General features: G+C 42.4%; 1 protein-coding gene across 1 annotated transcript; it reads left to right on the top strand.

Annotated features, from left to right (window-relative positions):
• Positions 1-8,902, top strand: LOC112221412 (trypsin). The gene is made up of 5 exons (XM_024383560.2): positions 1-96; positions 2,343-2,502; positions 5,757-5,898; positions 7,426-7,692; positions 7,977-8,902. Exons 1-5 carry the CDS (start codon positions 42-44, stop codon positions 8,145-8,147), a joined length of 795 nt encoding a protein of 264 aa, XP_024239328.2. The 5' UTR covers positions 1-41; the 3' UTR covers positions 8,148-8,902.
• The last annotated feature ends 18,140 nt before the right edge of the window (positions 8,903-27,042 follow it).

Genomic DNA, 27,042 nt, shown 5'->3' with positions numbered 1-27,042 from the left:
GTGAACGTCTCTGCCTGGTCTGGCCTCTCCTTTGTTTCAGCATGGACCTGCCTTCAGTTTTACTATGTATACTTCTGGAACTCCTTGCTGTGAGCTGTAAGCAAATGTTTCATTTCCCATTTTCTGGTTAATATTACTGTTGTAGTACGTGGCTGTGCTTGAATGTGATTGAATGTGAAAAGACGAAGGTAAAAAATGTAGAAAGGATTATAGTAGAATGTGCTCATTGTGGTCATAAGCTTTAACAGTTTTTCTATGTTCTGTATTTCTTGTTTCTGATGTCATAGTCCCAAGGGGTATATCTTTTAGCCAATTATTTGTCACTGTCATTTTTTTATCTAGAGATGATTATTGCTACAGTTGATTTGTTTGTAATTAGGAATCCTAATTTAGAAATGAAATCACGTTGACAGTTATGGCTGAGGTCCAAAGTGGGAAGAGTCATGTATCGAAAATGTCAGGCTCACTCTCATCTGAAAAGGCAAGTTATGATGTCTGACTTATTTTGTCTGACCAAACAATTATTGACGAGATACTTTTCCACCCAAACACTCATGAGGTGATTTTCTTCTCGTACTATTTGTAGCTTCTTTAACAGATGCTCAATAATGCATTTGTACTCTAGCAACTGTTTTCACACATCAATTACAGGAAAGAGGCATAGTATGTATCCAAGTTCCAAAGTGCATTTCAGTTATAACTTTGGATTGAAAAACTATGGAAGCAACGCATGTTTATTAAGCCACTTAATAATCAATGTAGTTTCAGATTAGTGTCTTCAAACACATGCTCTCTGTGCCTTATAGTTCTTGTTCATTATGTGTTAGTTCCCTAGGTCTTAGTTCCATAGACTTACGTATGTCATGAACGTGCTAGTTCTCATACTGTGGTAGACAGGACATAGTCATTGTCCATTTCAAGCACATACTGTACCAGAATAAGGGTGCAGCCTATGCAGCTTGGCATTTACTGAGATGACTCCTGTACTGGAGGCAGCTCTGCGGAGTGTTCACTAGCTGGCAGAGCCACAAAGTCATCAAATCTGATTTTTAACTCTAACCTTAACACTGACCTTAACCACACTGCTATCCCTAATGCCTAACCCTAACCTTAAATGATGGCCAAAAGCACATTTTTGTTTCCATGAATTTTGACAACATAGCCAATTCTGACTTTGCAGCCTGCCCATTACGTTTATATTTGACGTTTTAATAATTTATTAGACGCTCTTCTCCAGAGTATTCATCTTAAGATAGCTAGATGGGACAACCACATACCATCTAGCGGAAACCGCTCAGTTCTGCCTCCAGGGCAAGACTCACGACAATGAACGTTAATGTGCAGTTCGTGCTGGGTCATATTGTATAGGGTTACCTTTCCTGCTGCTTCTTACACGGAACTGTCTAATTATAGAGTGGGACAGGATCAATATCCAGAAACGTAATGGAGCATTGGCTTTCATTCCATAGAGAGATCTCAGTTCCTGTCTGGTCTCTACCCACTGGGCACAGACGTCATTTCAACTTCTAGTTTTGATTTACATTTGGTTGAGTCGTCAACTAACGTGAATTCAACAACAAATGTCACCATGTCCTTGGATTTAGGTTGAAACTCCCTTATGTTGATGATTTTTGCAAATCCAATCCGTTTTTTGACGTTGATTCAACGTCATCACGTTGATTTCTTTAGTTGAAATGACGTGGAAACAATGTTGTTTCAACCAGTTTTTGCCCAGTGGGTGGTGCTCAAACCTGGGTTTTATGTGTGTTAACTTGATTAACTACATACTGTACCTAGACTGTGTGTCCTAGACAATTTCCCGTTCTAGGACAATACAAAAAGACTAAATGTGGCAGGTATGATGCAGATAAACTTTAGTTAATGTAGTACATAGACCTTAGTTCACCCTGGTAAAATAAAGTTTATTGTATCCTATCCTATTCTATCTTATCCTCTCCTATACATGATGAGTAAACAGACAACAGTAAAATGAGGGATATTACAGTCTCCGCAATATGCTTTATATGTATAGATATCCACAGAAACAGCACAAGCAAAACAAAGCATGTCATGGAAAATAAGATCCAATCCAGGTCAAATTCAATATTGTCCCCCAAAACATGTTACCAACATGAGAGGCTACACTCTATAATGGCCACAGTGAAATGTGATAGATGTTGACTCTGTGCACGCCTGAGATTGGATTTTATTGATCTGTACAGCATCTGTGCCATAAAACCTTATGATGTTGTCTTTATGAGGTGTGTGCTGCCACAGTAACTGTTACAACCGTATGTGATTGTGTTGTGTACTATATCCTTATGTTTTTTTAAATATCACAGGCCAGGAGCTGATACAAGGGCGTATAGTGGGAGGATATGCCCCTGCACCCCATTCCATCAAATACATTGTATCAATACAGTCAACTAGAGGACAACACTTTTGTGGAGGATCCTTGATAAATACATACTGGGTGCTCACAGCAGCACATTGTACTATAGGGTAAGTTAATTTTGTAAGTTATGTATGTCGCAAGCGCAAACCTGATCTAACTGGGCAAAATTAACCAGGTCAGATATGATATAGATATAGTATACAGCATTACTCACTCTGTAACTTAGTATTGATGGGAAATAATGTAGCTACGGTGGCCTCAAAAGTACACTATACAGGAACTGGGAAACAATATAATAGACTCATTGACACAGGGCAGCTCGACTTGACATCCATAAGAGTGTGTTTGTATGTGCGCATGTGATGTGTGAGTGTGGTGTGTGTGCATGCATGCGCGTGCGGGCGTGAGTGTGTCTGTGGGTGTGTGTAAGTCAAGTCCATTAGCAGGTCCATGGAGAGGTGTCAGATTGTCCCCGCTGAAACGTATCAAGGCTGAGAGCAAGTGCCTGAAAGCGATAGGGGCACCAAGCTCACAATAAGAGGTTTTGTGCCGTGTTTCTGTGGCACAGCAAACTGACTCAAGCATCCCAGGGCCCAGAGGCTAATCGACATACTTACATACGGTCACCAAAACACAGAAGCTTTTGTTCGGGAAAGTGAATTTACACATTAACCCAAAAGGCAAGATTTATGTCTGTACATTTTTATGCATATTACATTTTTTAAAGAATGGAATCTAGGACAGATATTGTGATGCAAGCTATTATTGCTGAGAGACCTTTGTGACACTTTTTTGGGGTAATATGTGACTGTGGGTGTTGTTATGCATGCATTCATTAAGCCTTTATAACAGATATATAACACATTTTAATATTTGTCATAAGCTGTCATAAGTACTTTTAAATAGTTATGAGTCACAGTATGAGATGTTATGAAACCGGTTATAATAGTTGTTAAAGATGACGGTTCGTCCTGTTGTCATATGCTCTGTCAACTGCTAATAAAAACTGCTATTACATAGTCTGTATGACTCTTATGTAGCATGACAACTCATGCTGCATAAGAGTCAAGATACCAGATTTTGTAACAGGGTGTTATGTAATTTACCAACCAGTATTACATTGAACGTAATGATGGGCGTCATAACCATGTCATATGGTGTGCACGGACAAGTACATTTACATACATTTTGAGATGTTATTAAACAGTGATAAGTGGGCTTACACACACAGGATGAGTTGAGAACATCACAAACCTTGACCATTCAAAGGATCTCCTAGAGAAACGTGCAAATGGGAGCACAGATGTACTTAGCTTGCCCAAAAAAAAAAAAAGGTTGAAACGAAATGGATAACAAAACCAACTTTGCATGGGACACAACAGGATTTGTGACAGCTGTGAAAAATGAATATGTGCAAGCTGCAGTAACAATGACTGCTATATTATGAAAAAATGGCTTGCTAATCAGGTAATTGACTAGTTGGTTTATGTTGCAATAGAGAGAGATAATAATGGTGTCTTTTTGTAGGCACTCACGGAGGCTAACTCCGCTATGGCTCGTTGGGAAAAGATTATGGGGAAATTATTTTTTTGTTGTTGTAGGGTTTTGGATACATGCTGAAAATAAGATCTGTGGTAAATTAACTGTCAGAGAAAAGGAACTACAACTAGCTAAAGCTAAATTTAATTATTTTCGACATATATCTTAAAACCCTATTATTTTCTCTAATAATTTCCACCACAGGAATGGCTAATGAACCAGAGGTAGAAAATGCTAACTCATTTAGTTTTTTTAGGACTACTAGCTGGTGAGCTTTATTGCAGCATTTTGCTGACCCACTGACGGCTAACGTTAGCTATCTAGCAATCTGCTAGCGCTAGCTAGCTAACTTTACTAGCTAAAGGTGGAAGTAAAAAACTCTGTAGCACATTAACATTCTCTTTTACTTTAACCACAATTACCTTTTCATGCTAATACACGTTATTTAACTCAAGCAAACTAACATTATTGTTATCCATGTTATTTAGTGCCAATATCTCTTCTCCCATCTTATTTCCCACCTTTTATTCTAATTTCAGCAATATGATTCCCTGGCACGAGAGCTCTCAATAACATTTCATTGGATCTCCAAACTGTCCATGAAATTTCAGCTATGTTATGTGATTTGCTGACACAAAGCATATCCAATGAAAAGTCATTAAGAGCCCTTCTGTCAGATAATCATATCGCTGAAATCGGAAGGGTCAAAAGAAGGGTTGCAGGGGCCTCCCGGGTGGCGCAGTAGCCAAGGATGCTGTGCTGCAGCGCCAGCTGTGCCACCAGAGACCCTGGGTTCGCGCCCAGGCTCTGTCGTAACCGGCCACGACCGGGAGGTCCTTGGGGCGACGCACAATTGGCATAGCGTTGTCCTGGTTAAGGAGGGCTTGGCCGGTAGGGTTATCCTTGTCTCATCGCGCACCAGTGACTCCTGTGGCGGGCCGGGCGCAGTGCATAAGGTTGCCAAGGTTGCCAGGTGCACGGTGTTTCCTCCGACACATTGGTGCGGCTGGCTTCCGGGTTGGATGCGCGCTGTGTTAAGAAGCAGTGCGGCTTGGTATCGGAGGACGCATGACTTTCAACCGTCGTCTCTCCCAAGCCCGTATGGGAGTTCTAGCGATGAGACAAGATAGTAGCTACTAAAAACAATTGGATACCACAAAATTGGGGAGAAAAAGGGGTACCATTTTTTTTTTATTAAAAAAGGTTGCTCCTTATTTGAATTTAATGAGTTAGCCACCATACTAGAGTGGCTAATGCCTAGGAATGCTAGATGTTGCGTATCACGTTCAGCCAATCACTCTGCAGCAGTCTGTTGTTTACCCCTGGCTGAATGCGGAGCGCAACATCAGGAAGTAGCATTAGCTACTCCAGCATGGTGTTTCAAAAAGAAAGTATGCATATTTTCATCATTTTCTTCCCGCCTTCTCACCATTAAATTGAGTTAAGGAGGAAATTGCCGCCTTTACAGCCTGAATGGACATGAACAGTCATTTTTAACACCCATTATAACCGGTTTTATAACATCTCATACTGTGACTCATAAAATTGCACCCAGAAGAAGTCTTCACATGGGATTTATGGTGTCACGTGATTGATGGCTTTGTCCATTCATATATATAGTCATTGGCAAAGTGTTACCCTAGTTTGTTTTTAACTATGTTGGTTGAGCTACAGTTATGGTCTGGTGAATGAAAAAAAATTAAACTGCTGAACAGTCATTCCCTCCAATTTGTCAACACATACAATAAGGCCTACTGTGTGTATCCATGGTTGGCTCTGCATTAACTTGGAAGTAATACAAATATGTCTCTTTCCTTTACAGGGTGGAACAAATTATGATAGTAGCAGGAGACTATTCAGTAAGCATGTATGAAGGGACCGAACAGTTCTTCATACCCCAGCTCTTAATACCCCACCCCCAGTACAACAAGATTACGAACAACGCAGATATTATGCTTATCAAGGTAAAAGAGAGAAAGAAATACTGGTAATATCTGTAGTATCTAGGTAGGCTATGTAGTATACTATATCAATTGTACCACCCTTTGGCTTGATGACAGCTTTGCACACGCTTGGCATTCTCTCAACCAGCTTCACCTGGAATGCTTTTCCAACAGTCTTGAAGGAGTTCCCACGTATGCTGAGCACGTGTTTGCTGCTTTTCCTTCACTCTGCAGTCCAACTCATCCCAAACCATCTCAATTGAGTTGAGGTCGGGTGATTGTGGAGGCCAGGTCATCTGATGCAGCACTCCATCACTCTCCTTCTTGGTAAAATAGCCCTTACACAGCCTGGAGGTGTGTTGGGTCAGTGTCCTGTTTAAAAACAAATGATATTCCCACTAAGCACAAACCAGATGGGATGGCATATCATTGCAGAACCCCCACACCATCACACCTCCTCCTCCATGCTTCACGGTGGAAAACACACATGCCGAGATCATCTGTTCACCTACTCCGCGTCTCACAAACACACAATGGTTGGAACCAAAAATCTCAAATGTGGACTCATTATACCAAAGGACAGATTTCCACCGGTCTAATGTCCATTGCTCATGTTTCCTGGCCCAAGCAAGTCTCTTCTTATTATTGGTGTCCTTTAGTAGTGGATTCTTTGCAGCAATTCGACCATGAAGACCTGATTCACGCAGTCTCCATTGAACAGCTTATGTTGAGATGTGTCTGTTACTTGAACTCTGTGAAGTATTTATTTGGGCTGGTAACTCTAATGAACTTATCCTCCAGCAGAGGTAACTCTGGGTCTTCCTTTCCTGTGGTGGTCCTTCTGAGAGCCAGTTTCATCATAGCGCTTGATGGTTTAGCAACTGCACTTGAAGAAACATTCAATTTTCTTGAAATGTTCTGGATTGACTGACCTTCATGTCGTTTAATTAAGGTAATGATGGACTGTCACTTTGCTTATTTGAGCTGTTCTTGGCATAATATGGATTTGGTATTTTACCAAATAGGGCTATCTTCTGTATTCCACCCTTACCTTGTCACAACACAACTGATTGGCTCAAATGCATTAAGAGGAAATAAATTCCACAAATGAACTTTTAACAAGGCACACCTGGTTAATAATTGAAATGTATTCCAGGTTACTACCTCATGAAACTGGTTGAGAGAATGCCAAGAGTGTGCAAAGCTGCCATCAAGGCAAAGGGTGGCTATTTTGAAGAATCTAAAATATATTTTGATTTGTTAAACACTTTTTTGGTTACTACATGTTTCCATATGTGTTATTTCATAGTTTTGATGTCTGCACTATTATTCTACCACATAGAAAAAAAGTAAAAATAAAGAAAAACCCTTGAATGAGTAGGTGTGTCCAAACTTTTGACTGGTACTGTACTTTTTCACTCAAGGCTTAGTGAAATGTCATCATTAGGTGTTTTATTACTCTTTGAAGGCCTTGGTAAAGGACAATAAGTTTTTTCTTCAAACCTAACCTGACCCACATTTCCTGTGCCTGTCTCCATCTCTTTTCAGCTGAAAGCTCCAGTGTACCTGAATAGCTATGTGTCCATCGCTCCGCTGCCCCGCCAGAGTGCCTCGGTGGCAGATGGGCGGTTGTGCAGGGTGTCAGGCTGGGGGTTCACCAGCTCTAGTGGGGGACAGATACCCTCCTCCCTGCGCACGGTCAAACTTCCCATCGTCTCCACAGCCAAATGCAACAGCAGTGAGTCTTTCAATGGGAACATCACATCCAACATGATCTGTGCAGGCTACAGTGCTGGCAGACAGGACGCGTGTAAGGTAGGACCCACGCTATAGCTACTAGGATAGGGTTTTACGATTTCTAATGCTATGGGTCGGATTATACCTAATACTAGACTAGAAAGCATGTTTAATACATATTTTCCCTTGAGCATGGCTATTAGTCGAGGGAGTAGGTTTAAGCTTGGTCCGTCAAACATGCCTTGAATCTTTAGGATATCTAGAAAAATCGAATTTGGCATCCAAATATTGATTGCCATTGCACACGGTATAGAAGAGTTTGTGTCTCTAAACTCCAGGCTTTTGTCTGTCTGTTGTTTCAGGGAGATTCTGGGGGCCCACTGGTGTGTGAAGGTCGGATCTATGGTGTGGTTTCCTGGGGGATGGGCTGTGCCGATGCCAAGTACCCAGGAGTCTACACTGCTGTGTCAAAGTATCGCAGGTGGATAGACCGGATCATGTTCAGCTACTACGGACGCTGCAGCAAGTATTAGAATCAAGTGTTTCTGTCTGAAACACTACCCTTACCTTGAACTTGAAACATTTCAGAGAGCTTGATGTGAAACACGTCCAATATTGGGGATAAAAAGTCTCCCAGTGTCATGTAGCTTTTCATTGCTTTTACTTTTTTATAAAACATCGATAGAAACATGGACCATTCCCAACATGTTCTTGCAGTACAGTATGTTGCTACTTGTAGTCCCCTAGCAATGCTATTCCACAAAGCAACATGATGAACAACTGATAAAATATGAATCATGTCAACAATAAAACATTTATTTAACAAGAGATGTAATGCCAAGTTAACATGGTTTAGTTTATATGAACACCAGTGTTATCAACCAGACACTAATGCATAGAGCATAAACTTGAATGAAGCAACTTCAAGACTGAGGGGTGAGTGCATGTATATTTAGACTACATAGAATAGTTAAAGAATTGTGAAATTGTAAGTGTGTTATAAAAAACCGAAGTGAACTGTATGTTTTCCTTGTTTTATATAATGCATCACTACCAATTCAAGGTGGACTGGTTTTATTTTCACCATTTGTATTACAAGGGTGTCATCCAGATTTAATTGAGGGATCAAATTCTGGACAGGCATATTTACAAAAAAAAATAGTAGAGTTGTTATCAACTTCCAAAGTTCCCGAACAAATATCCCCGCTGTACCCATAATTGTATTTATTTATTTAACCCTTATTTTACCAGGTAAGTTGACTGAGAACACATTCTCATTTAACAACAAACTGCGGGAAAGTTACAGGGGAGAGGAATGAGCCAATTAGATGCTGGGGATGATTAGGTGGCCATGATGATATGAGAGCCAGATTGGAAATGTAGCCAGGACACCAGGGTTAACACCCCTACTCTTGTCTGCTCATTGGTGACGTGCATCATCAAATCTGCTTGTATGCTGATGATGTTTTGATATTCATCTCTAGCCCTGAGACTTCTTGTTAATACTGTTGAATTACTCCGTGAATTCTCAGGCTACAAAATTAATTTAACTAAATCAGAGGCTATGCCACTTGGTTGTCTTCCCTCTGTACCTATTACCTCTTCCCCCTCAGGTTTTACATAGCTGGGTATATTTGTAACTCCTAAATTCCAGCAAATGTTCAAAGCCAATTTGGTTCCCTTATTCGATACAATAAGACAGGATCTGGAGCGTTGGAACTCTCTTCCCGATTTCATGGTTGGATAGAAAATCCCGCTTGAAAATTAACATTTGACCTGGACTACTTTACCCAATCCAAACGATCCTAGTCTTACTTTCCAATAAGGTAATAAACTATTTAAGTGGCTGGTTAAGTTCCTTCATATGGAGTAAACACAAGCCAAGACTTGACAGTATTGCAGCTGCCAGGTTCTACGGGTGGCTTGGATCTTCCCAATATTAGGTTTTATCAGTGGTGTGCCCACTTCTGTTATATTTCTGACTGGATCACAAATGATGACTCCTCTATTTGGTTAGATATTGAGACTTCTTTTTCAAAATACCCCCCTGCAGGATATTTTATTTTTCAGAAGGTTAAAGCCTGTAAAAGATCACTGCAATAATCCCATTACACTTAACACACTCAAAGCATGAAGGTCAGTTCAATGTTTTTTGGGAAGGTCCAAACTAACCTCTGCTCTTACCCCAATTCTTAACAACCCAGATTTTCTACCAGGATTGCTGGATGCTGGCTTTAACATTTCGCTTAATAAGGGCATAGGCAGACTAAATGTTTTATTTGTTGATAAAAATGTAATTTAATTTGAGCAGATGGTTGAGAAATATTGACTTCCAAAGTAGGACATTATCATTTGAAGAGCACCACCTTAATTGGCAACCCTGATGTGTCTGTCATTGAAATTATGCTTTTTTTCTGACAAAGGGAAATGTCTGTAAGTTTATTTTATGATGCTGTGAGGTCCTTTTCTACTGTTGACACACAGAGGGTCAAGCAAGTGTGGGAGAAAGAATTGTCTGTTATTATTGACGAGGAGATGTGGGAGGACATTAGGAGATACATGTATGCAAAAACAATATCTATCTGTAGTCGTACTAGAGCAATCCATTTAAGAATAATACACAGATTGCATATATCCCTAAATAGCAAAACATCTTTTTACAGTAGATTCTATTAAGGATTGGCATAAGATACTATTTGAATGGATGCCATTGGATTATCTGACATGTACATTCAATTCTAAAACAGATCAGTTCTACAAAGTGTGGGAACCTTATTTAAATGACCTAGAACCTAATTTATCAGCTATTATGCTTGCATAATAGCTTACCTGTCGCTGGACTACACTGTACGTTCCATGTGTTGGACCTGATTCCTTTATTTAAACTGAGCTTTTGTGTTTACTTTCTGTCTGTATGTAAATGTAATATATACATTATTTTCTTTGTTATTCTTGTTTTATCTTTGTTACTGTATCTCTTAATATGGGAGAAAATTGTGATATTCCAATACAAATACTGTTACAAAAAAAGAAACCACCCCTACTCTTATGATAATTGCCATGGGATCTTTAAGGACCACAGAGAGTCAGGACACCCGTTTAACATCCCATCTGAAAGACAGCACATTACACAGGGCAATGTCCCAAATCACTGCCCTGGGGAATTGGGATATTTTTTTTTAGACCAGAGGAAAGAATGCCTCCTACTGGCCATCCTCTTCCAGCGGCATCTGGTCTCCCACCCAGGGACCAACCAGGCCCAACCCTGCTTAGCTTCAGAGGCAAACCAGCAGTGGGATGCAGGGTGGTATATTCAGCAATACACTGGGAGTGAGTTAATTACAGAAATAAAATCCAGTGGAACATAGCTACCCAGTTCGTTAGGGATGTGCATCAGTCTTCATTACTTGTTTTCTGAGATACAACAGCGTCCTTACGTAGCTAACCATGTGATTCAAAATTAAGTCTGCAGTTGCTCAACAGCACGACTGCACCAATTTCTGTCTCAAACACTTGTACAGTAGCCCTCATCTATACGTCATCCGGATATCACGGCCACTCAGTTTGCTTGAGGTCACCATCTTTAATAATATGGTTGTAGATGGTGCTCTTTGCTTGATGAATTACCTCAAGACTGGCGTAGAAGCCTAATGAAGTATGCATAGAGTCAGGCCCGGCTCTGCTCTGCAATTTCTTCTAATGTAATGACTAAGACTTTGATTGATTCCCTCACCCTGCCTGGCGGAAGTGTAAACACTCAACCAAACAGCTGGGATTCCAGGAAGGACCCGCCTACCTCTCCTAGAGACTGCCTTAACACCTTGGAGAATATGTACAGAATCGAGTGACTCCTGATAGCGCTAGGCGTATCACAACAGAATGAATAGTTGATAGCCTGCTTAACGGGCCTCTCTGGTTTCACTGCTGTTGGCCAGGAGTCATATAATATGATTGACATGTTTCTTGGCCTTTTTAAAACTTTGCAAGTGGTTACATAAAGAGTGGTTACCATTGTGTCGCTGCCATCTTTAGAATGTCATCTGACATTTGAGTATTTTAGTTTGCCATACATACATTAACCTCAAATAAATTTGGAAAAGTTTTTGTTGTGTTTGTTTGTTGAATAAAGAGTATTGTAGGCTATCGATTCTGGCACAGACAAACAAGCAATCCCAGGGGAAAGGGCTTCGTGACTGCGAAGACAAAGCTTGTTATATAGTTTGGGGAATGAAAATGGACTTCCATAAACTAGGCCAGGCAGCAATATCCATATTTCCATAACTGATGTGTTGGATGATTTTTTTTACATTACATCCTATGGGAGAGATTTGTGACATACACTATATATACAAAAGTATGTGGACACCCCTTCAAATGAATGGATTTGGCTATTTCAGCCACACCCCACACCCACAGCCATGCAATCTTCATAGACAAACATTGGCAGTAGAAAGGCCTTGCTGAAGAGCTCAGTGACTTTGAATGTGGCATTGTTATGGGTTGCCACCTTTCCAACAAGTCAGTTCATCAAATTTCTGCCATGCTAGAGCTTACCCGGTCAACTGTAAGTGCTGTTATTGTGAAGTGGAAATGTCTAGGAACAACAACGGCTCAACCCGAGAAGTGGTAGGCCACACAAGCTCACAGAATGGGACAACTGAATGCTGTACGTAGCTCGTAAAATGGTCTGTCCTTTGTTGCAACACTAACTATCGAGTTCCAAACTGCCTCTGGAAGCAACGTCAGCACAAAAACTGTTTGTCGGGGCTTCATGAAATGGATTTCCATGGCCCAGCAGCCGCACACAAGCCCAAGATCACTTTGCGTAATGCCAAGCGTGGTGTAAAGCTCAGCAGTGGAAATGCATTCTCTTGAGTGATGAACCCCGCTTCACCATCTGGTAGTCAGACTGACAAATCTGGGTTCGACAGATGCCAGGAGAACGCATAGTGCCAACTGTAAAGTTTGGTGGAGAGCCTCCCGAGTGGCGCAGCGGTCTAAGGCACTGAATTGCAATGCTTGAGGCTTCACATCAGCCCCGGGTTCGATCCCAGGCTGTGTCACATCCGGCCATGACGGGAGACCGATGAGGCGGTGCACAATTGGCCCATCGTCATCCTAGTTAGGGGAGGGTTTGGCTGGAATGTCCTTGTCCCATTGCGCTCTAGTGACTCCTTGTGGTAGGCTGGGTGTCTGCAAGCTGATGCAGTTGTTCTGTGTTTCCTCCAACACATTGGTGTGGCTGGCTTCCGGGTTAAACAAGCAGTGCGGCTTGGCAGGGTCGTGTTTCGGAGGACACATGGTCCTGACATTTGACTCTCCTGAGTCTGTACAGGGGTTGCAGTGATGGGACAAGACTGTAACTTCCAATTGGGGAGAAAAAGGGGTAAAAGTACAAACAACATCAAAAAAGTTTAAAGGAGGAATAATGGTCTGGGGCTGTTATTCATGATTCATGCTCCTTAGTTCCAGAAAAATCTTGTCGAGATTGGTGTGGAACAACTTACACAGAGTCCTGACCTCAACCCATCGAACATCTTTGGGATGATTTGGAAAGCTGACCCCGAGCCAGGCCTAATCGCTCAACATCACTGCCTGACCAAACTAATGCTCTTGTGGCTGAATGGAAGCAAGTCTCTGCAGCAATCGAGGTTGTTAAAGGTTGGAGGTTGTCAATGGAGGTTGTGGAGGTTGTTAAAGATTGGAGGTAGTCAATGGAGGTAGTGGAGGTTGTTAAAGCAGCAAAGGGAAGACAAACTCCATATTCATGCCCATGATTTTGGAATCAGATGTTAGACCACATACTTTTGATACTGTATATATATTATAGTACCAGTCAAACGTTTGGACACACCTACTCATATCAGGGTTTTTCTTAATTTTATAATTTCATAGAATGTAGAATAATAGTGAAGACATCTAAACTATGAAATAACATATATGGAATCATGTAGTAACCCAAAAAATGGTTAAACAAATCAAAATAAATGTTATATTTGAGAATCTTCAAAGTAGCCACTCTTTGCCTTGATGACAGCTTTGCACATTCTTGGCATTTGGCTTCATGGGGAATGCTTTTCCAACAGTCTTGAAGGAGTTCCCACATATGCTGAGCACTTGTTGGCTGCTTTTCATTCACTATGCGGTCCAACACATCCCAAACCATCTCAATTTTCGTCTTTCGGATGGGACGTTAAACGGGTGTCCTGACTCTCTGAGGTCATTAAAAGATCCCATGGCACTTATCGTAAGAGTAGGGGTGTTAACCCCGGTGTCCTGGCTAAATTCCCAATCTGGCCCTCAAACCATGATGGTCACCGAAGAATCCCAAGTTTACAATTGGCTCATTCATCCCCCTCCTCTCCCCTGTAACTATTCCCCAGGTCGTTGCTGTAAATGAGAACTTGTTCTCAGTCAACTTACCTGGTAAAATAACGGATAAATAAAATAAAATAAATAAAAGCCAGGTCGATTAGAAAGGCCTGCTCGCTGAAGTGTTTCAGGGAGCGTTTGACAGTGATGAGTGGGGGTCGTTTGACCGCTGACCCATTTCGGATGCAGGCAATGAGGCAGTGATCGCTGAGATCTTGGTTGAAAACAGCAGAGGTGTATTTAGAGGGCAAGTTGGTTAGGATGATATCTATGAGGGTGCCCGTGTTTACGGCTTTGGGGTGGTACCTGGTAGGTTCATTGATCATTTGTGTGAGATTGAGGGCATCAAGCTTAGATTGTAGGATGGCTGGGGTGTTAAGCCTGTTCCAGTTTAGGGCACCTAGCAGCATAAGCTCTGAAGATAGATGGGGGGCAATCAGTTCACAAATGGTGTCCAGAGCACAGCTGGGGGCAGAGGGTTGTCTATAGCAGGCGGCAACAGTGAGAGACTTGTTTTTAGAGAGATGGATTTTTAAAAGTAGAAGTTCAAATTGTTTGGGTACAGACCTGGATAGTAGGACAGAACTCTGCAGGCTATCTTTGCAGTAGATTGCAACACCGCACCCTTTGGCCGTTCTATCTTGTCTGAAAATGTTGTAGTTTGGGATGGAGATTTCAGAATTTTTGGTCATCATCCTAAGCCAGTATTCAGACACGGCTAGAACATCTGGGTTGGCACAGTGTGCTAAAGCAGTGAATAAAACAAACTTAGGGAGGAGGCTTCTAATGTTAACATGCATGAAACCAAGGCTATTACGGTTACAGAAGTCATCAAAAGAGAGCGCCTGGGGAATAGGAGTGGAGCCAGGCACTGCAGGGCCTGGATTCACCTCTACATCACAAGAGGAACAGAGGAGGAGTACGATAAGGGTACGGCTAAAAGCTATGAGAATTGGTCGTCTAGAACGTCTGGAACAGAGAGTAAAAAAAGGAGGTTTCAAAAAGGATAAAATAGCTTCAAGATATAATATGAATACAGTGACGGTAAACCTAGGTATTGAGTGATTATGAGAGAGATATTGTCTCTAGAAACATAATTGAAACCAGGTGATGTCATCGCATGTGTGGGTGGTGGAACTGAACTGGATCTAGAGTGAAATAAGCCAATAAACACTAATCAGAACAGCAATGGACAAGGCATATTGACATTAACTTAAGGAGAGGCATGCTTAGTCGAATGATCATAAGGGTCCTGTGAGTAGTGAGGGTGGTTGGGGTCACGGCGTTTCAGACAGCTAGCCGGGCCATCGGTAGCAAGCTAGCATAGGATGGAGGTCTGTTTTTAGCCACCTCGTGCGTTTCCGTCAGTAGATTAGTGGGGTTCCGTGTGGTAGAGGGGATCAATCCAATTGGCAAAATAGATATAGTTAAAGTGACCCCCAAAAAATTGTCCAATAGACCTATCCAGCTAGCAACCGATAAGACAGCTAACGATTAGTGGGCCGCAGATGGGCGTTCAGGTAACGTCGCGATGAAGGGGCCAGTTGGATAACTCCCTCGGCAGATAACGTCAGTAGTCCAGTCGTGAAGGCTCGGTGGGGCTCTGCATCGGCAGTAAAATGGGTCTGGATAGGTGATTGTAGCCCAGGAGTGGCTGATGGAACTCTTCAGCTGGCTAGCTCCGGAATAATTGATGTTTGCTCCGGAACCAACGTAAGCCAATAGTCACACTAGCTAGCTGCGAGATCCAGGTGTAAATGTCCAGAGCTTTCTGTTGAAATCTGGGGATATGGAGAGAAAATAGGTCCAGTATGATCTGGTCTGAGTCGCGCTTTTCGAGCTAAAGGATAGCTGATGACCACCAACCGTGGTTAGCTGAATACTAACGTTAGCCAGTAAACTGGCTAGCTTCTGGTTAGCTTCTGGCTAGCTTCTGGTTAGCTTCTGGCTAGCTTCTGGTTAGCTTTTGGCTAGCTTCTGATTAGCTTCTGGCTAGCTTCTATTGTGGATTTCAGATTTTAGGTAAATAATACTTATTTTTTTAAACAGGAGAGTGTTTTGAAGTAGATTTTTTGGAAAAGAAAATATATATATGATATGCGAAGAAAGATGTAAATATATACAGTGGGGCAAAAAAGTATTTAGTCAGCCAGCAATTGTGCAAGTTCTCCCACTTAAAAAGATGAGAGAGGCCTGTAATGTTTATCATAGGTACACTTCAACTATGACAGACAAAATGAGAAAAAAAATCCAGAAAATCACATTGTAGGATTTTTAATGAATTTATTTGCAAATTATGGTGGAAAATAAGTATTTGGTCAATAACAAACGTTTCTCAATACTTTGTTATATACCCTTTGTTGGCAATGACAGAGGTCAAACGTTTTCTGTAAGTCTTCACAAGGTTTTCACACACTGTTGTTGGTATTTTGCCCCATTCCTCCATGCAGATCTCCTCTAGAGCAGTGATGTTTTGGGAATGTTGCTGGACAACACAGACTTTCAACTCCCTCCAAAGATTTTCTATGGGGTTGAGATCTGGAGACTGGCTAGACCACTCCAGGACCTTGAAATGCTTCTTACGAAGCCACCTCTTCATTGCCAGGGCGGTGTGTTTGGGATCATTGTCATGCTGAAAGACCCAGCCACGTTTCATCTTCAATGCCCTTGCTGATGGAAGGAGGTTCACTCAAAATCTCACGATACATGGCCCCATTCATTCTTTCCTTTACACGGATCAGTCGTCCTGGTCCCTTTGCAGAAAAACAGCCCCAAAGCATGATGTTTCCACCCCCATGCTTCACAGTAGGTATGGTGTTCTTTGAATGCAACTCAGCATTCTTTGTCCTCCAAACACGACGAGTTGAGTTTTTACCAAAAAGTTATATTTTGGTTTCATCTGACCATATGACATTCTCCCAATCTTCTTCTGGATCATCCAAATTCTCTCTAACAAACTTCCGACGGGCCTGGACATGTACTGGCTTAAGCAGGGGGACACGTCTGGCACTGCAGGATTTGAGTCCCTGGCGGCATAGTGTGTTACTGATGGTAGGCTTTGTTACTTTGGTCCCAGCTCTTTGCAGGTCATTCACTAGGTCCCCCCGTGTGGTTCTGGGATTTTTGCTCACTGTTCTTGTGATCATTTTCCCCCCACGGGGTGAGATCTTGCATGGAGCCCCAGATCGAGGGAGATTATCAGTGGTCTTGTATGTCTTCCATTTCCTAATAATTGCTCCCACAGTTGATTTCTTCAAACCAAGCTCCTTACCTATTGCAGGTCCAGTCTTCCCAGCCTGGTGCAGGTCTACTATTTTGTTTCTGGTGTCCTTTGACAGCTCTTTGGTCTTGGCCATAGTGGAGTTTGGAGTGTGACTGTTTGAGGTTGTGAACAGGTGTCTTTTATACTGATAACAAGTTCAAACAGGTGCCATTAATACAGGCAACGAGTGGAGGACAGAGGAGCCTCTTAAAGAAGAAGTTACAGGTCTGTGAGAGCCAGAAATCTTGCTTGTTTGTAGGTGACCAAATACTTATTTTCCACCATAATTTGCAAATAAATTCATTAAAAATCCTACAATGTGATTTTCTGGATTTTTTTCTCTCTAATTTTGTCTGTCATAGTTGAAGTGTACCTATGATGAAAATTACAGGCCTCTCTCATCTTTTTAAGTGGGCGAACTTGCACAATTGGTGGCTGACTAAATACGTTTTTTTGCCCCACTGTATATACACGGGACACGACAAGACTAGGACAAAGTACGTCTGACTGCTATGCCATCTTGGAATGAAAAGAATGCCAAGAGTGTGCAAAGCTCTCAACAAGGGAAAAGGTGGCTACTTTGAAGAATCTAAAATATATTTTGATTTGTTTAACACTTTTTTGGTTACTACATGATTCCATATATACATATATATCCTCATATCTTAGAGGATAGATTTTTCGATTTTTAGAAAGCAGGATGTTATTCAATTGTTTTATCTTATCTTTAACTCTGCATTGTTGCTTTGAATAAGTCAGCATTCCTCTTGTTTGTCTACACCCGATGTCTACGAAGCATGCAGTAAATAAAATGATGTTTGATTTGAAGCAGCATAGCCTAATTGATGACCGCAGTAGATGCCACTGAGCACCACAACAGATGACACTTTTATCTGCTACTCACAGGTGTCCAGAGAGGTTAAATTCAAAGGATAATTGAATCAGTCATGACGTTACCATTAATGGATAACAAACGTTTTAACTGATTAAATTATCCTCTACAGTTCAGACTGTCATTAATACAGAAACATACCACTCAGAGTCAATTCTCCTGCCAAGATACAAACAGAGACAAAGCGATCCATTAGCTAATGTAGAAACACAAGTCATAGCTCCTGTATGGTTGAAAAGAACAGAACAAATTCCTCCAGTTAATAGTTGTCCTGTCTCATAATTGGTCTGACAGACAGTCTCAAGCGTTTACAGCCAGTCAGCACTGAAACCAATTACCACTCAAATGGGGCCCATGTATTCTTCCCCCTGATTGAGAGAGAAGTCGAATCGACTCAAAATCAAATCGCATGCTTGGCAAACAACAGGTGTAGACTTAGAGTGAAATGCTTACTTACGGTCCCTTCCCAACAATGCAGAGAGAAAAAACATATCAATAATAGAAAAATAGAAAAATAATATCAGAGGAATAAATACACAATGGGTAGCCTAGCGATGACTTGGCTACCCTGAGCTGACAAGGTACAAATCTGTTGTTCTGCCCCTGAACAAGGCAGTTAATCCACTGCTCCTAGGCCGTCATTGAAAATAAACATTTGTTCTTAACCTACTTGCCTAGTTAAATTGAGGTACAGTTGAAGTCGGAAGTTTACATACACCTTAGCCAAATACATTTAAACTCAGTTTTTCACAATTCCTGACATTTAATCATAGTAAAAAATTCCCTGTTTAAGGTCAGTTAGGATCACCACTTTATTTTAAGAATGTGAAATGAATAATAGTAGAGAGAATGATTTATTTCAGGTTTCAGATTTCAGCACATCCCCACTGGGTCAGAAGTTTACATACACTCAATTAATATTTGGTAGCATTGCCTTTAAATTGTTTAACTTGGGTCAAATGTTTCGGGTAGCCTTCCACAAGTTTCCCACAATAAGTTGGCCCATTCCTCCTGACAGAGCTGGTGTAACTGAGTCAGGTTTGTAGGCATCCTTGCTCGCACATGCCTTTTCAGTTCTGCCCACACATTTTCTAAAGGATTGAGGTCAGGGCTTTGTAATGGCCACTCCAATACATTGACTTTGTTGTCCTTAAGCCATTTTGCCACAACTTTGTAAGTATCATTGTCCATTTGGTAGACACATTTGCGACCAAGCTTTAACTTCCTGACTGATGTCTTGGGATATTGCTTCAATATATCCACATAATTTCCCCTCCTCATGATGCCATCTATTTTGGGAAGTGCACCAGTCGCTCCTGCAGCAAAGCACATCCACAACATGATGCTGCCACCCCCATGCTTCTCGGTTGGGATGGTGTTCTTCGTCTTGCAAGCATTCCCCTTTTTCCTCCAAACATAATGATGGTCATTATGGCCAAACAGTTCTATTTTTGTTTCACCAGGCCAGAGGACATTTCTCCAAAAAGTACGATCTTTGACCCCATGTGCAGTTGCAAACCATAGTCTGGCTTTTTTATGGTGGTTTTGGAGCAGTGGCTTCTTCCTTGCTAAGCGACCTTTCAGGTTATGTCGATATAGGACTGGTTTTATTGTGGATATAGATACTTTTGTACCTGTTTCCTCCAGCATCTTCACAAGGTCCTTTGCTGTTGTTCTGGGATTGATTTGCACTTTTCGCACCAAAGTACGTTCATCTCTAGGAGACAGAACGTGTCTCCTTCCTGAGAGGTATGACAGCTGCGTGCTCCCATGGTGTTTATACATGGGAACTATTGTTTGTACAGATGAACGTGGTACATTCAGGCATTTGGAAATTGCTCCCAAGGATGAGCCAGACTTGTGGAGGTCTACCATTGTTTTTTGAAGTCCTGGCTGATTTCTTTTGATTTTCCCATGATGTCAAGCAAAGAGGCAGTTTGAAGGTAGGCCTTGAAATACATCCACAGGTACATCTCCAATTGACTCAAATTATGCCAATTAGCCTAACAGAAGCTTCTAAAGCCATGACATCATTTTCTGGAATTTTCCAAGCTGTTTAAAGGCACAGTCAACTTAGTGTATGTAAACTTCTGACCCACTGGAATTGTGACACAGTGAAATAATCTGTCTGTAAACAATTGTTGGAAAATGTATTTGTGTCATGCACGAAGTAGATGTCCTAACCGACTTGCCAAAACTATAGTTTGTCCACAAGAAATGTGTGACTCCAACCTAAGTGTATGTAAACGTCTGACGTCAACTGTATACATATAGGTAGGGATAAAGTGACTAGGTAAGAGGATAAATAATAGACAACTGGAGAAAAGCTACAGTCGCAGAAATGTGGCCAAATTGAGACGAATAGCTCAAACGCAGAGTACTGTCAGTTTTGGCAGTGTGCACCCGGGAGAGCGCAGATGTACGTTAAAACCCGGAGACATTTATAAGGCCTGTAAAACACTGCTTGAAGACAAGGAGAGGGGAAATTATGTGTCCTTTCCAGGGGCAGGGAGGGACACGCATTTGTCAGATGATGAAACACATTCCCTACTCTCTGTAATTGAGCCTAGTCATAATGAATGTGTCACATACTCACCTTCCCATCTGAGATGGACTAGTACTGTGAAGGGAGGGAACATCGTATTGTAAATGCATTATATTGTACATTGATTTGGATTTTGAGTGAAGGAACATAACTGTCCTATGTTGATCCTGGATTGTCATTTAGCTGTGTTGATACCGAATCATCATTAAATGGCAACAGCATATTGCAAATGCATGTATACCGCAGAGGTGGCTGGAGATGGGAGCACGGCTCATATTAATGGCTGGAATGGAGTAGATGGAATAGAATGAAACACGTGGAAACTAAATGTGTTCCATTTTATTTACTCCCTTCCAGCCATTACTATGAGCCGGCCTCCCCTCAGGAGCTCCACCGGTTGTATGCGGTGAGTGTCGGTGTATTTTCATACCATATTTCATACCTTTTCGTTGTAAATTATAATCTCTTAATTTGTTATGCAATCTCCTATTCTGGAAAACCAGGACATCTGCTTAGCTACAATACAGCTAATTGACCCCTCGCTAAGCCCCAGAATTGTAGGCAACCAATCGTAGCGCTAAAATGGATAGCAACTGTTGTCAAATCCAACACCTCGGACAAGCTCACATTTGAAACACATGCAATCCATTGAGGCCATTACAAAAACAAAGAGTTTTAATCCAAAACTGTTTGGATTGTTTAAATGGCTAAATGATTCTACAGTGCACCAGGGGTACTTGCTACTGTGATTACTGAAATGCAAAGCCTGTTGATGGAGTATTTTTCGAATCCGAAATGATACATTTGTTACATTGTTTGCTAGCTCAACTGGTTAGCTAGCTCTCAGTCTTATTGACCAACCAATGTTGCTAATGCTAACTTGTTTTTTCGAAATATATGTTAGCTAGCTAAGTTAGCCATGTTATGAATACAACTCTTCAATGCTGTCGACATCAGGATACGATTTAACTGCACTAGTTTGCCACAAAAGTGGTTAGTCACTTTGGCTGCCTGCTGACAGTGTATTCAGAGCCATCTAGTGCTAGCCATAATACAACCTTCATTTTAACAGGTTCCTGTGAAGCAATTGTAATGATGGTTTCAAGTTTTTAATGTCACGTGCACAAGTACAATAAAATGCCTTTCTTGCAAGCTCTAAACCCAACAATGACGTAACCAATATCAGTGTAGTACTAAAAATAATATCAGATAGAACAAAAACACACAAGACATAAAAACAAGAAATAAGACGATACGTTTCGTGAAAATCAACTTAAAAATGAACACCAAAAGAATCACAAAATAGAAAAGTTGTGTCGGAGCTCAAAAACGTACAGTATGGCGCCATGTCGTTGTAGTCAGTCCACCACAACAAATCCGAGACTCTCCTGATTAACAGGGAAGGGTGCAATTGCGGCCTGCAATTCTGGGCGTTCTTGCATGTGGGCATTGCTGCATCTGCAGGAACCACTCTTTATACTTCAATTGGTACATTTTTAAGTTTGCCCGGGGGCGCTCGAAGGGAGACGTTCATGCAGGAACCAATGGGTTGCTCAAGGGGGGTGTTAATGCAAGAACCAATGGGATGCTCGAGGAAAGGTTAAGATCATTGCGTGGGGATTTCGCCAGTGGTTAGAAGGGCAAATTGGGCTTCTCAGGAAAATGTTGTCTGAGATTGCAACAGTAATAACTAAGGGAGGCTTAAAGGAAATGAATTCTATTCGATTGTAGATGGGTTCAGACTGGATGTAAAGTAAAATGTTCAGTTGTCCCTGTTGAGGGAAATGATGAGCATGAATACAGTGAGGGGGAGAAAGACGAAAGGGTAATTAGGCCCTACTCCACAATGTCTGTTTTCCTGAAGCTGCCAGAGTGCAGTGTTTCAGTATCCAAAATTACCATAGTCGGTACAGATGAGGCACAGCCAGTAGACACAACGTGGTGGATCATCTCCTCCCTATGCTCTCTCTCTCTCTCTCTCTCTCTCTCTCTGACAGGGTGAAGATCAGGAACTGATTGAGGTGATTCAGATGAGCAGATGAATCAGTCTACTGAGATCAGTCATCCTCCAGTTCCATATTCCGTTCCGTGCACCACTCCCCAGCATTCTTCTTGCCAATGTCCAGTCTCTTGACAACAAGGTTGATGAAATCCGAGCAAGGGTAGCATTCCAGAGGGACATCAGAGACTGTAACGTTCTCTGCTTCACGGAAACATGGCTAACTGGAGAGACGCAATCCGAAGCGGTGCAGCCAGCGGGTTTCTCCACGCATCGCGCCGACAGAAACAAACATCTCTCTGGTAAGAAGACGGGCGGGGGCGTATGCCTTATGGCCAACGTGACATGGTGTGATGAAGGAAACATACAGGAACTCAAATCCTTCTGTTCACCTGATTTAGAATTCCTCACAATCAAATGTAGACCGCATTACCTACCAAGAGAATTCTCTTTGATTATAATCACAGCCGTATATATCCCCCCCCAAGCAGACACATCGATGGCTCTGAACGAACTTTATTTAACTCTCTGCAAACTGGAAACAATTTATCCGGAGGCTGCATTCATTGTAGCTGGGGATTTTAACAAGGCTAATCTGAAAACAAGACTCCCTAAATTTTATCAGCATATTGATTGCGCAACCAGGGGTGGAAAGACCCTGGATCATTGTTACTCTAACTTCCGCGACGCATATAAGGCCCTGCCCCGCCCCCTTTCGGAAAAGCTGACCACGACTCCATTTTGTTGATCCCTGCCTACAGACAGAAACTAAAACAAGAAGCTCCCACGCTGAGGTCTGTCCAACGCTGGTCCGACCAAGCTGACTCCACACTCCAAGACTGCTTCCATCACGTGGACTGGGAGATGTTTCGTATTGCGTCAGACAACAACATTGACGAATACGCTGATACGGTGTGCGAGTTCATTAGAACGTGCGTTGAAGATGTCGTTCCCATAGCAACGATTAAAACATTCCCTAACCAGAAACCGTGGATTGATGGCAGCATTCGTGTGAAACTGAAGGCACGAACCACTGCTTTTAATCAGGGCAAGGTGTCTGGTAACATGACTGAATACAAACAGTGCAGCTATTCCCTCCGCAAGGCTATCAAACAAGCTAAGCGCCAGTACAGAGACAAAGTAGAATCTCAATTCAACGGCTCAGACACAAGAGGTATGTGGCAGGGTCTACAGTCAATCACGGACTACAGGAAGAAACCCAGCCCAGTCACGGACCAGGATGTCTTGCTCCCAGGCAGACTAAATAACTTTTTTGCCCGCTTTGAGGACAATACAGTGCCACTGACACGGCCTGCAACGGAATCATGCGGTCTCTCCTTCACTGCAGCCGAAGTGAGTAAGACATTTAAATGTGTTAACCCTCGCAAGGCTGCAGGCCCAGACGGCATCCCCAGCCGCGCCCTCAGAGCATGCGCAGACCAGCTGGCCGGTGTGTTTACGGACATATTCAACCAATCCCTATACCAGTCTGCTGTTCCCACATGCTTCAAGAGGGCCACCATTGTTCCTGTTCCCAAGAAAGCTAAGGTAACTGAGCTAAACGACTACCGCCCGTAGCACTCACATCCGTCATCATGAAGTGCTTTGAGAGACTAGTCAAGGACCATATCACCTCCACCCTACCTGACACCCTTGACCCACTCCAATTTGCTTACCGCCCAAATAGGTCCACAGACGATGCAATCTCAACCACACTGCACACTGCCCTAACCCATCTGGACAAGAGGAATACCTATGTGAGAATGCTGTTCATCGACTACAGCTCGGCATTCAACACCATAGTACCCTCCAAGCTCGTCATCAAGCTCGTGACCCTGGGTCTCGACCCCGCCCTGTGCAACTGGGTACTGGACTTCCTGACGGGCCGCCCCCAGGTGGTGAGGGTAGGCAACAACATCTCCTCCCCGCTGATCCTCAACACTGGGGCCCCACAAGGGTGCATTCTGAGCCCCCTCCTGTACTCCCTGTTCACCCACGACTGCGTGGCCATGCACGCCTCCAACTCAATCATCAAGTTTGCGGACGACACAACAGTGGTAGGCTTGATTACCAACAACGACGAGACGGCCTACAGGGAGGAGGTGAGGGCCCTCGGAGTGTGGTGTCAGGAAAATAACCTCACACTCAACGTCAACAAAACTAAGGAGATGATTGTGGACTTCAGGAAACAGCAGAGGGAACACCCCCATCCACATCGATGGAACAGTAGTGGAGAGGGTAGCAAGTTTTAAGTTCCTCGGCATACACATCACAGACAAACTGAATTGGTCCACTCACACAGACAGCATCGTGAGGAAGGCGCAGCAGCGCCTCTTCAACCTCAGGAGGCTGAAGAAATTCGGCTTGTCACCAAAAGCACTCACAAACTTCTACAGATGCACAATCGAGAGCATCCTGGCGGGCTGTATCACCGCCTGGTATGGCAACTGCACCGCCCTCAACCTTAAGGCTCTCCAGAGGGTAGTGAGGTCTGCACAACGCATCACCGGGGGCAAACTACCTGCCCTCCAGGACACCTACACCACCCGATGCTACAGGAAGGCCATAAAGATCATCAAGGACATCAACCACCCGAGCCACTGCCTGTTCACCCCGCTGTCATCCAGAAGGCGAGGTCAGTACAGGTGCATCAAAGCTGGGACCGAGAGACTGAAAAACAGCTTCTATCTCAAGGCCATCAGACTGTTAAACAGCCACCACTAACATTGAGTGGCTACTGCCAACACACTGTCAATGACACTGACTCTACTCCAGCCACTTTAATCATGGGAATTGATGGGAAATGATGTAAATATATCACTAGCCACTTTAAACAATGCTACCTTATATAATGTTACTTACCCTACATTGTTCATCTCATATGCATACGTTGATACTGTACTCTATATCATCGACTGCATCCTTATGTAATACATGTATCACTAGCCACTTTAACTATGCCACTTGGTTTACATACTTATCTCATATGTATATACTGTACTCGATATCATCTACTGTATCTTGCCTATGCTGCTCTGTACCATCACTCATTCATATATCCTTATGTACATATTCTTTATCCCCTTACACTGTGTATAAGACAGTAGTTTTTTTTGGAATTGTTAGTTAGATTACTTGCTCGTTATTACTGCATTGTCGGAACTAGAAGCACAAGCATTTCGCTACACTCGCATTAACATCTGCTAACCATGTGTATGTGACAAATAAAATTTGATTTGATTTGATTTGATTTGATTTATTTTCAGACTGCATCATAACACTTCTTTACATTAAGATGCTCTTTTAGCTGTGCCCAATGCTGCTACTGTACTACACAGGTATAGGAACATGTTACCCATGTTAGCCATATATCTTGATTTTATAGAGACTGTAAGCAGCAATGGGATAATATGCTTTCAGGCACATTGGCCGTTCCTTTCATTTTTTTTCGCCTCTCGTCTTGTCCTTTTTAGCGGATTAGGGAGAAACTGGAGCACTTTATTCACGGTTCCTACAGTAACTTAACTTAGAGCTGCTGCCATCAAAGTGGTGGGCGGCTTTGTTCTCTCAGTGGAGAAATTGCTCACAACAGCCCTTCTTGGTGCACATCTGATTGGAGCCTAACTAACACACACTGACACACTCCCCACACCCACAGCCAGCAGCAACACGCCCTGCTGAAAACTCATGTCACAAATGTTTGACAGCAACTTTGTTCTCACCTAACGGCCTCGAATGCTTCAATTCACATCTGATGTTGCAGGCGTATGTACGCATTTGCTAATATCTGCTGTAATGCGTAAAGTTTGATTTTTGTGTCATGTGTTGGTCTCATCTCGTCTGGAATAGAGTGCAGTGACTAATTAGGAGTGTTGATGCTAATTTACAACTTGATTATGAATATGAATGCGTGCCACTTGAATCTCACAGTGTGATGGGCGACAGTCAGATGGATGATGGGAGATAGGGGGAGAGAGTGAGAAGAGAGAGAACTCTGAAAAATATGAGAGACAGAGAGAGAGTGAGAGTGAGAGAGAGAGAGAGAGAGAGAGAGAGAGAGAGAGAGAGAAAAGCGAGAGTGATTAACACTAAAAACAAGCCCACATTATGGTGTTAACTACTGATGACAGCCTTTTCATGTTTGAATGTGGATAGCTGTCATTTCAATACCTCAATTAACACGCCTCAACAGTCTCCTGTCTACGTAAATTGAGATTTGGGGAATGTGTGCGATCCAGTCATGTGTGATGCATGATGACGGTGGACTGGGGCAACATCATGACCCTAAAAATACAGTTAATTAGTGTAAAGACTATTAATGAAGCTTTTGATATGATGACTTCAGCGTCGATGTCACG

This window comes from Oncorhynchus tshawytscha, linkage group LG22, assembly GCF_018296145.1.
Source record: "Oncorhynchus tshawytscha isolate Ot180627B linkage group LG22, Otsh_v2.0, whole genome shotgun sequence".
NCBI classification, from domain to species: domain Eukaryota; kingdom Metazoa; phylum Chordata; class Actinopteri; order Salmoniformes; family Salmonidae; genus Oncorhynchus; species Oncorhynchus tshawytscha.
The sequence above is the reverse complement of the archived record's forward strand: the minus strand, read 5'-3'. Positions and strand labels throughout refer to the sequence as shown.